The sequence below is a fragment of the Dama dama genome, chromosome 5 (genome assembly GCF_033118175.1).
Source record: "Dama dama isolate Ldn47 chromosome 5, ASM3311817v1, whole genome shotgun sequence".
Taxonomy (NCBI): domain Eukaryota; kingdom Metazoa; phylum Chordata; class Mammalia; order Artiodactyla; family Cervidae; genus Dama; species Dama dama.
In genome coordinates this window covers 70,978,837-70,990,937 of record NC_083685.1, presented here as the reverse complement: position 1 = coordinate 70,990,937, position 12,101 = coordinate 70,978,837, and the positions used below count along the sequence as shown (strand labels likewise).

The 12,101-nt window shown below is 37.0% G+C and overlaps 1 protein-coding gene and 1 pseudogene across 1 annotated transcript; one reads left to right on the top strand and one right to left on the bottom strand.

Moving 5' to 3' along the window:
• The first annotated feature begins 1,720 nt into the window (after positions 1-1,720).
• On the top strand, positions 1,721-2,653 carry LOC133055835 (olfactory receptor 5I1-like). Its single transcript, XM_061140928.1, has one exon. The coding sequence runs from the start codon at positions 1,721-1,723 to the stop codon at positions 2,651-2,653; it is 933 nt and encodes a 310-aa protein (XP_060996911.1).
• Positions 2,654-9,945: 7,292 nt separating this feature from the next.
• LOC133055834 (olfactory receptor 5I1-like) lies at positions 9,946-10,880 on the bottom strand (annotated as a pseudogene).
• Positions 10,881-12,101: the final 1,221 nt, after the last annotated feature.

The following is a 12,101-nucleotide window of genomic DNA, read 5'->3' as shown; positions in this document are numbered from 1 at the left end:
GGGAGGTTACGATTTTGGTAATGTGCTTAGATTATGTTCTGAGACAGAACATATGAGATGAAAATGAAACTGTATTCAAATCTGAAGTTATTTAAATACTGAGTTTGTAGGAACCATGAATAATGTGAATTGTTAAAGAAAAAATATATTTGTGTATATAACATATATGCACGCACATTTAACTTATCTTTAACTTTTGTAGGCAGGAGACAGTGAGGTACAGGGAAGCCTGGCATGCTACAGTCCATGGAGTCCTAAAGAATCAGACACTACTTAGTGACTAAACAACAATAACAGTGCATATAGCATGCATAGGCATCAAAGATTTTACTTACTTTACTCAATATGTAACATCTTATAAAATGCACACAACATAATTCAAAGAACCACAATATTATAAATCAGGAATTCACAAATAAACTGACAAATAGATGTAAAGCTGGATTTTTGCCATCAGCAGAGAGAGAAATCAATTATCTCTATCCTAGGCAAAATGTGCCTGTCTATAGACAAGTGTCACTTGAACTGCTATGGGTTATCTACAATTTACAGAACTGTGGACTAAAGCAATGGAAAGGAAATGCAGAGATAATATAGAGAGGTGGGTAGGTGAGCATTTGTAACATCTTTTATAATTTTAATCAAAGGGGCCATCCAATATTCCTGAATATTATTATTGTATTGCCTAGATGAATTTAATAAATATGCAAGCATTTGGATTTCTCTAGTTGTATTTCATAGCTTGGATTTCAGATAACATAAAGTAGATATATGGAATTCCTCTGAATTACTATATTGCCCACTTTAGAACTGTGAATGAACAAGATGGTGAAGATATTGAGCCTAAAAGGAAATTTAACACAATTTGATGAGGAAGGCACTGTCCTTTTCATTTTATAGGTGATGAAGCTGAAATATTGTGATTACTTGGCCTGCAGAAGACTTTATAACTGCTAAGTGACAGAGTTAGGATTTAGTTATTTACAGAACTAATTCTGAATCTTACCTCTTTCTGTTTCGTCAGTGGATTTCAAGAAACTTTAACTAGTTTCTTTAGTCCTCAGAGGTAAATTCTCAGCTCAAGGTTAGAAATAAAGAACTTCTACTCCTCTACATGTATAAGGCTTCAGCTGAAACAGAAATGCTATCTATTTGCTGTGTAAATAAAAACACCACAAAGAGAAAGAGAGACTAGTTACTCAGTTTGCTATGTAGCAATGAAACTAACCTCAATCACTTGACCTTGGTGACAGATGAGAGAGTTGATGACATTAAAGAATTCAGAGTTCACCCACTGGTTTGATGGTGTCTCATTTAATACACTTTTATGAAATAAAAGTGTAAATGACCAATTCAATTAAATAAACTATCTCAGGGAATTCCCTGGTCATCCAGTGGTTAGGACTCTGTGCTTTCAGTATAAAGTAGATGGGTTTCATTGCTCATAGGGAACTAAGGTCTTGCAAGCTACATATCTCTGCCAAACATTAAAAACTAAAGTAATTAACTAATTAAAAAAAAAAAGGTATTTCAGTTGAAAAACTATGCTTATACTAAACTTACTTTACTTATGTCTAAGTGTTATGAGGGTGCCCAGGTGTATTTAGAATTACTATTCTAACTACTTTAATTATTTTCATTTGTAGCTACTCTTCAGGTTATTATCAACATCCCCATCTGTACCCTCCTGAAATTCCAACTTCCAGGAACCCTGTCAAGAATGGAGTTGGAGAACAGCACTGTGAAGACACACTTCTTTCTCTTGGGATTCAGTGACCACCCAGAACTGCAGAGCTTTCTTTTTGCTGTGTTTTTGTCTATCTACTCTGTTACTCTGATGGGCAACCTTGGGATGATTTTATTAATCACAGCCAGTCCCCCTTTGCACACCCCTATGTACTTTTTTCTCTGCATCTTGTCTTTCATAGACACCTGCTACTCTTCAGTCATTGCCCCCAAGTTACTTGTGGACTTAATTTCTGATAAGAAGACCATTTCTTACAATGGCTGTGCTGCACAGTTATATTTCTTCTGCTGGTTGGTGGACACAGAATCTTTTATCTTGACTGTTATGGCTTATGACCGGTACATAGCCATCTGTAACCCCCTGCTTTACACCGTTATTATGTCCAAGAGGATTTGCTGCCAGCTTGCAGTTGGAGCATTTTTAGGGGGCACCATGAGCTCAGTGATTCACACCACTAATACCTTTCACCTGTCTTTCTGCTCCAGTGAAATTAACCATTTCTTTTGTGACATCTCCCCTCTCTTCTCTCTGTCCTGCACTGACACCTACATCCATGACGTTGTACTGGTGGTCTTCGCTAGTTTAGTGGAAGCCCTCTGCCTTCTAACAGTTCTCCTCTCTTATATCCTCATCATAGCAGCCATTCTTAAAACAGGGTCTGCTGACGGAAGACAAAAAGGATTCTCCACTTGTGCTTCCCATCTGACCGTGGTCTCTATTTACCATGGTACCCTGATCTTCATTTATTTGCGTCCCAGTGCTGGCCATTCACAGGATATTGATAAAATGACCTCTGTGTTCTATACATTGATTATACCTATGCTGAACCCCCTGATTTACAGTCTAAGGAACAAAGATGTGAAAAATGCTTTTAGAAAAATGATTAGCAGGAAATTTCTTTCTTAAGAAAGGATGAAACTGAGACTGACAACTTTTCTACCTTGTTTATTGATCTTTAATTTTAACTAATGGACAAGTCAGTTTAATATGGGTGTTCCCTAATTCTACAGGCAATGAAGCCTCAACCACAAAATTGGGCCAGAGGCTAATGTTAGAGCTAGGTCCTGTTACATATGTCTAATTCTTTGTCATTTCAAGGTTGACTTTTTTTTTCCACACTCATTCATTGTTGGTATAAAGTTAAATTAGTATCCTTTATGGAAGATAATTTGCTAATATTTGAATGAAATATAATATTCATCTGGGATTTGAAAATTAAATATGCAAGTATCATTTAAACCAGTAATTCTACATCTAGCAATTGAACCTGAAAATGTTTACCACTTTCAAAGTATTCATTGCATCAGAGCTTATAATCAGTCCAGTTCAGTTGTGTATAATCATTTGTTCAGCTGTGTACTACTCTTTGGAACCCCATGCACTGCAGCACGTCAGGCTTCCCTGTCCATCACCAACTCCCGGAGCTTACTCAGACTCGTGTCCATTGAGCCAGTGATGCCATCCAACCATCTCATCCTCTGACATCCCCTTCTTCTTCCACCTACAATCTTTCCCAGCATGAGGGGCAAGCTATTGAAAATAATCTAAATATCTACGAATAGGAAATAGGCTAAATGAAATAAATTTGAACTTTTATATTTTTTCCTCAGGAGTAGGTTTACCCTTCATATAATATTCTATATTTCATATTCTTACACTTTGTCTCTCATTTTGTTATTACAATTATACTCAGTATTGGATAAGCTTTTGATTATATATTGCAGCACTCTTTTGTGAAAATTTATAAATGAAATTCACTGAGCATCTTTGTTAATTAATTTGATTTCCATGGCAGTATGTGTAGATGGTAGAGACTTCTCTGAGGCTCAATGATAAAGAACCCACTTGCCAAGTGCAAGAGACACAGGTTTGATCTCTGGGTCAGAAAGAGACCTTCGAGGAGGAAATGGCCACCTATTCTTGTATTCTTACCTGTGAAATTGCATGGACAGAGGAGCATGGCTACAGCCTATGAGGTCAAAGAGTCATAGAAGACTTAGTGACTAAACAACAGCAACCATATGCAGATTCAAGCTTAACTGTCAAAATCGTTCTCATGGTAAAAAGGCTTTCTCAAAAAAAAAAAAAAAAAAAAAATAGAAAAAAAAGAAAGAAAAGAAAAGAAAGAAAAAGCCTCCCTCAAATATTAAGTCCTACATGATTTTTTTTTTCCTGCCATCCCCTTCAATTATGATGGTAACTCATATTCTAAACCTCACTAAATTTTATAATAATGTCATTTGTGTCTGTAGTTATACCCCTGTATTGAATTTCACTTCAGTTCAGTCGCTCAGTCCTGTCCAACTCTTTGTGACCCCATGAACTGCAACACACCAGTCCTCCCTGTCCATCACCAACTTGTGGAGTTTACTCAACCTCATGCCCATTCAGTCGGTGATGCCATCCAACCATCTCATCCTCTGTCTCCTCCTGCCATCAATCTTTTTCAGCCTCAGGGTCTTCTCCAATGAGTCACTTCTTCACATCAGGTGTCCAAAGTATTGGAGTTTCAGCTTTAACATCAGTCCTTTCAAAGAATATTAAGGAGTGATTTCCTTTAGTATTGACTGGTTGGGTCTCCTTGTAGTCCAAGGGACTCTCAAGAGTGTTCTCCAACACCACAGCTCAAAAGCATCAACTCTTCAGCGCTCAGCTTTCTTTACAGTCCAACTTTCACACCCATACCTGACTACTTTAAAAATCATAGCTTTGACTAGATGGATCTTTGTTGGCAAAGTAATGTCCCTGCTCTTTAATATGCCATCTAGTTTGGTCATAGCTTTTCTTCCAAGTAGCAAGCATCTTTTAGTTTCATGGCTGCAGTCATCATCTGCAGTGATTTTGGAGCCCACAAAAATAAAGTCAGCCACTGTTTCCCCATCTATTTCCCATGAAGTGATGAGACCTGATGTCATGATCTTAGTTTTCTGAATGTTGAGTTTTACGCCAACTTTTTCACTCTCCTCTTTCACTTTCATCAAGAGGCTCTGTAGTTCTTCTTAATTTTCTGCCATAAGGATTGTATCATCTGAGTATCTGAGGTTATTAATATCTCTCCTGGCAATCTTGATTCTGGCTTGTGCTTCATTCAGCTCAACATTTCTCATGATGTACTCTGCATATAAGTTAAATAAGCAGGGTGTCAATATACAGCTTTGATGTACTCCTTTCCTTATTTGGAACCAGTCTGTTGTTCCATGTCTGGTTGTAACTGTTGTTTCTTGACCTGTATACAGGTTTCTCAGGAGGCAGGTAAGGTGGTCTGCTATTGAATTTATTCATTATTTTTTTTATTATTATTTGGACTCTTGCCTCTTTATCATATTATATTCTCTAGTGCATATAATGAGCAAAATTTTATGAAATAAAATTAATTTTACTAGTAAGACTTTCCCAGCTGTCCAGTGGTTAAGACTCTGCATTTTCACTGCAGGAGGTTAAGGTTCAATCCCTGGTTGGGAATTAAGATCCCAAAAGCCATGAGACACAGTAATAAAAAAAAAATTATTTTTAATAGTGACCATTTTTAATTCAGATTATATGCACATAGTAGGCAGCAACTCTTTCTTTCTCTTGCACTTTTTGGCTCATTCTTCAGAAGGGCACCATACTACCCACATGCCTATTTAAAGATATTGTCAAATATGGTGAATTAAAAAAAAAAAGAATAATGCAGGCTGCAAATATCAACTTCATCAAAGTCTGGCTTGTGAAATATTTTCTCAAAAATATATACAGTCTGAAATCCCTTGACTGATAAGCAGTTAACATTTCTAAGGAAGGACATCTTCTGAGGGCCAGAGATGAGAACTAAAGCAGATGGATGGTGAGATGATAGTCTGAGTGACTGCTGAGGCATGGCCAATAAAGAGATTGTGGATGGAGAGTCTAAAATCAGTGATAAACCCTAAGACAGTTGAGCAGTGTGAGAGAGGATGAATTAGAGAGGAACATCTTCTGACAATAAAAACGTGTACTGGGTTATAAATCCAATTCCACTCATGACAGTGGAGAAACTAACTTTACAAGAAGAGTTTTGTCTGCAGAAATCAGCAGTGAGGTAGGACTTGTGACATCTGAAAATTAGACCATTAAGGTATTTTTCAGACATTTGGCCAAGATTAAAAATGGTGTGGCCAGTATGGGTCACTGTGAAGAAATCTCTGCTCAGCTCTAGCAGGAAGGAAGGCAGGGTCAGGAGAAGCTGGTCCTTAGGGTTCTGGGCAGAGAACTCCAGACATGAGCTGTGGCTGAGATGTGCAACTAGAATCGCTAAGACTGGCATGCATGCATGCTATATCACTTAAGTCGTGTCTGGCTCTTTGCGACCCCCATGGGCTGTAGCTGCCAGGGTCCTCTGTCCATGAGATTTTCCAGGCAAGAATACTGGTGAGGGTTGACATTCACTTCTCCAGTGTATCATCCGAGCCCAGTGAGCTGGCTCTAACGTGAAAGATGAATCCTGCAGACTCCATCTTGTGACCTTATGTGATAAACTACATCATCTTTTCTTTCAGTACCAGAATTTAGCCCCTGATGAGGAGTTAGTTGGCTAACGTCACAGAGCTAGCAAGTAAAAGGTAGTATACAGATTTGAACTCAGGGCTACTCACTTAAAATCTTGTTATTACCTTAAACTCTATTCCATCTTCATCATTTTCTTGAAATGAACATAAATCAAAAACAAACAAACAAAAACAACCCAGGTTTCCTGATCATCTATAAACACTATTAAATCAAAACTTTGAAAAGATAAAGATACAAAAGGGATTTTTATTTTTAAATTACATATATATTTGAAAAATGGTCAGTGAAGCTAATTTTACATGATATGAATGGACTTCGTTTTTATAATGATCAGACATGTCCAACTGGTTGCAACTCCATAGGCTCTTCTGTCCATGGAATTTTCCAGGCAAGACTACTAGGGTGGGGTGCCATTCCACATTCCAGGGAACCTTCCCAACCCAGGGATTGAACTCACACTTCTTTCGTCTCCTGCACTGGCAGGCTGATTCTTTACCACTGGCACTGAAACAGGAAACCAGGTTCTGTTCGTGGAGCCGAGGAAGGGACTCCACAAACTGGCAAACACTCACACAGGCAAAGTTTATTTCAAAAGCTAGAGATCCAAAGCCCTTAGCATAGACACCGACGGGGGGTGGGGGGGTGGGGTGAAGAGCCCCAAAAATGTGGGGATTACAACAGTTTTATATATTTACTAGTATTGATCTATATATTTTTGGTTGACTTGTAACTTTAATATGTATCATTTTTGACCAGTTAAACTTCACAACATCCACTTTGTCATTGTTAAGGCTTTCCCAGATCCCCAAGTTTCTCAGTTTTCCCAGACATTGTGACACTGTTCCTTGACACTTTCTTAAGACCCCAGGCCGTTATTTAGGGGCTAGACATATATGTTTAGGAGCTAATTGTTTACCTGGAGCTTTTCTCCTTGATAGACTAGTTAGCAGTTCATGATTGTATTGTCTTGGATCTGAATGTTTTATGACTTACCAGACCAGGGAGGCATTCCTCTGAATGCCTGGAAACTGGAAAAAGGACTTAGATGCTTACTTGAGAAGAAAAAAAAAAAAAGTTGAAATCCTATAAACCCTATATGCAAAACAGAAAAAGAGGCACAGAAATACAGAACAGACTTTTGAACTCTGTGGGAGAATGTGAGGGTGGGATATTTCCAAAGAACAGCATGTATACTATCTATGGTGAAACAGATCACCAGCCCAGGTGGGATGCATGAGACAAGTGCTCCAGCCTGGTGCACTGGGAGGACCCGGGGGAATCGGGTGCAGAGGGAGGTGGGAGCGGGGATCGGGATGGGGCATATGTGTAAATCCATGGCTGATTCATATCAATGTATGACAAAACCCACTGAAATGTTGTGAAGTGATTGGCCTCCAACTAATAAAAAAATAAAAAAAAAAAAAGGAATTGAGGTTTCAAAGTCTTACACCATCTAGAAATTTCTGCCTCAGCACCACCTGAGAAGCCTAATTTTTGCAGATATAAGTATTTTCACATGTTCTTAATAAATTTCATTGGGTTGTGAAGAGGTTTAGACAGTGATTGAGAGTTCCTGATATGTGCTATATTCTATGAACTATAAATAATTTGAAATCATGAGAGAATATATTGAAGAAACAATAAAATATTTTTGTCTAACATTCCTATTCATATTAGAATTCTAATTCAAATAATCTACTGAAAATCCCAAGTTTTTAAATATGTTGTTTCCTTCAAATGATGTCTTGATTATAAAATCATCAGGACCACAGGGATATTGGACATACGTGAGCAGGACCTGTGACCTGAATACGAATCTGCATGAGCAATTGCTCTCTCCTCCTAGAATTATAAAAAGCGGCTTCATGTTCCTTTCATGGCCACAACCTAAGATAAAATGAATGCTTCTGAGAACTTTAAATTGTGTTATGTTTTCACAACTGGATTAATTGCTAATTGAATACAGGCAGAATAGAATACACAATTAATTAAGCTTTTGGAAAATATTTCAGGGATTAACTAGCATAAAATAATTTAGCACTACACAATTGTGATAACCACTCTTAAAATTTTGTTTAGAATATTATTCCAATTTATTTCATACTTTCATAGATAACATAATCACTATATATAGCATGCTAATATAACTAATACTTTGTTCCTCCCCTGCAAAGGTAACTATATTTGTGTTAATATGATTTAACATGTATGATTTATGATTTAAACTATATTATGGGGCCTTTCAGTTTATTTATTTATTTTCATTTTTAACTAGTGTAATGCTATGAACCCAGTGGGGAGATGGAGTCCTCTTTGGTAATCTTTGGAGGATCAGGTGATGTTTGCTGACATAATTAAGGCAGAATGAAGAGTAATTAAGGCAGAATGAAGAGTTTTACAACAAATAATTCCTGTCTCTGACTCTCATTTCTGTATAGGGCAAAAGAAAACATATTCAAATAGATTTCACCTAAAGTGAACATGGTAGGGTAAAATCAAAGAAAAGAGCAATTTGTTTGATCAAATTGCAAAGGTTCAATTTTATATTGATTGTCCTGGCTACACTCATTCATTTGTTGTTCAAGAAGTATTTTTGAATTGAATTTTCAGGTCAAACACTGTAAGTGGCATAGTAGAAAAAATGGTGAACACGATAGTAAGTGCCATGCTTTTATGGAATATTTAGACCTGGAGGGAGGTTTCTCATATATTCTTATTGATTTATTTACTACTTACTTCTATGTGTTATGATAGAATATTTACAGGGTGATGCAAGTACATAAAAAGGGTACAAACAAAACTAATCTGACACAGTAAAAGTCTCTCCTGACTGAGCAAGTCTATTAAGCTTATTGTTGTTGTTGTTGTTGTTTTGTTTGTTTGTTTGTTTGTTTGTTTTAATGGAGCCTTTAGGGAGGTAAGTTTAACTGATGTGGATAGAGCAGTTGCTCTTCTCATGATACCTCAGTAGGGCCTCCCAGGAACAAAGAAAAGAGATGTAAAAAAAAAAAAAAAAAGATCTTTTGTGCAAAACAGCAGAGACCCTATTGCTACTCTTTCTTAGTTTGGAGAGAAGATTGAGATCATTAAGGCCTGCTCCCTATACTCAATTTAGGCACAATTGAAAATAATGGGAAGCATTCAGAAGGTTGTACTGGTGAGTTATAGGAACTTATCTCAAAGTACTAGAGCTTCAACTCTCAGAATCTTTAAAGATTAAAGAACAAAGGTTAAGAAACAGGGTAGAAAACTTGTCAGCATCAGTTTCATCCTTTCTTAAGAAAGAAATTCTTTGGCCCATTTTTTGATTGGGTCATTTATTTTTCTGGAATTGAGCTGCAGGAGTTGCTTGTATATTTTTGAGATTAATCCTTTGTCTGTTGCTTCCTTTGCTATTATTTTCTCCCATTCTGAAGGCTGTATTTTCACCTTGCTTATAGTTTCCTTTGTTGTGCAAAAGCTTTTAAGTTTAATTATGTCCCATTTGTTTATCTTTGCTTTTATTTCCAATATTCTGGGAGATGGGTCATGGAGGATCCTGCTTTGATTTATGTCAGAGAGTGTTTTGCCTATGTTCTCCTCTAGGAGTTTTATAGTTCAAAAACCACTACAATATTGTAAAGTAATTAGCCTCCAACTAATAAAAATAAATGGAAAAAAATAAAAGAAAGAAATTTTCTGCTAATCATTTTCCTGAAGGCATTTTTTACATCTTTGTTCCTAAGGTTGTAAATTAAGGGATTTAACATAGGTACAATCAATGTATAGAACACAGAGGTCACTTTATCAATAGCCATTGAATAGCCAGTGCCAGTGCACAAATAAGTGAAGAACAGCGTACCATGGTAGATAGAGACAATGGTCAGATGGGATGCACAAGTGTAGAATTCTTTTCTTCTTCCCTCCGCAGGACCTGTTTTAAGAATGGCTACTATGATGAGGACATAAGTGAGAAGAACTGTCAGAAGGCAGAGAGCTTCCACTAAACTAGTGAAGACCACCAGTACAACGTCATGGATGTATGTGTCAGTGCAGGACAGAGAGAAGAGAGGGGAGTATCACAAAAGAAATGGTTAATTTCATTGGAGCAGAAAGACAGGTGAAATATATTTGTGGTGTGGACGATTGAACTCATGGTGCCTCCCAGAAATGCTCCAATTGCAAGCTGGCAGCAAATCCTCTTGGACATAATAGCAGTGTAAAGCAGGGTGTTGCAGATGGCTATGTACCAGTCATAAGCCATAACAGTCAGGAGAAAAACTTCTGTGTCCACCAAACAGCAGAAAAGATATAACTGTGCAGCACAGCCATTGTAAGAAAAGGTCTTCTTATCAGAAACTAAGTCCACAAGTAATTTGGGGGCAATGACTGAAGAGCAGCAGACATCTACGAAAGAAAAGATGTGGAGTAAAAAGTACATAGGGGTGTGCAAAGGGGGACTGGCTGTGATTAATAAAATCACCCCAAGGTTCCCCATGAGGGTAACAGAGTAGATGGACAGAAAAACAGCACAAAGAACACTCTGCAGTTCTGGGTGGTCACTGAATCCCAAGAGAAAGAAATGTGTCTTCACAGCACTGTTGTCCACCTCCATTCTCTGCAGTGTTTCTGGAGGTCGGAATTTTGACAGGGTACTGATGGGGATGTTGATAATAACCTGAAGAGTCACAAAGAAATAAATATGAAAATTGCTAAAGTAATTAGAACATTAGTTCTAAATTCACTTGGGCATCCTGGTAACCCCTAGGCATATGAACAGTAAGCACAGAAAATGTACATATTTCCAGTTGAACTGATAAGTTACCACTTCTATTCCTTAAAGCTATCATTTTCCACGTTAAATGACACAGCATCAAACCAGTGGGTGAGCTCTAACCTCTGAAACTCTTTCATTTACTCGCTCATCTTTCACCAATGTGAATGATCATGGTTAACCACATTGCATATAGCAAACTCTGAGTAACTCACATCTGTTCCACTTTGCAGTGTTATTTCACTTGCACAACAAATTAAAGTATTTCTGTTTCAGTTGAAACCTTGACTAGGTAGAGGAGTCAAAGTGCTTAATCTCTCATACATTGAGATGTGACTTTGCTTCTGAGGAACAAAGGGACTTCTAAGAGTTGTTTGTAAAACAGAAAGAGAAAATATTCAGAATTAATTATATAAGTAACTGAATCCTAACTCTACCACTCAGCAGTTGCAATTCTTTAGGCCAGCCAGGTAATCACTAAGTTTAAGTTTCATCATCATTAGTGAAATATTAGTGTGCCTGTCTCACCAAATTTTATGTTACATGAGTTTTCTTCTACAGTTAAATATCTTTAGCATCTCATTGATTCACTGTTCTAAAGTTGGCAACATATTAATAGTAATTAGTACACTCATTTTTTTATTTTTTTAAATTATAAGCCAAGCTATGGAATCCAGTTAGAGAAATCTTCATACTTGGACAATTATTGAATTCATCCATGCAATATAATGATAGTATTCAGGAATGTTTCCATGCGTAATGAAAAATTGTAACAGATGTTTAAAAAGGGTCACCTTCCCATTTCTCTTAATGATGCATTCTCTTGTTGTTGCACTAGTCTATAGGTCTGTAAACTGTAAATAACCCAGAGAAATGCACATGATATTTGTCTATAGACAGGTACATATTTATTTTTTTTCCAGCATACAGAAACTGATTTGCTCTGCAATGGAAAAGGCAGTTTTGCATCATTTATCGGTTTATGTGTGAATTCCTGATTTATAATATTGTGATTCTTTGAATTATCTTTTGTAGCATTTATAGCATTTTGATGAATAAAATAAGCAAAATCGT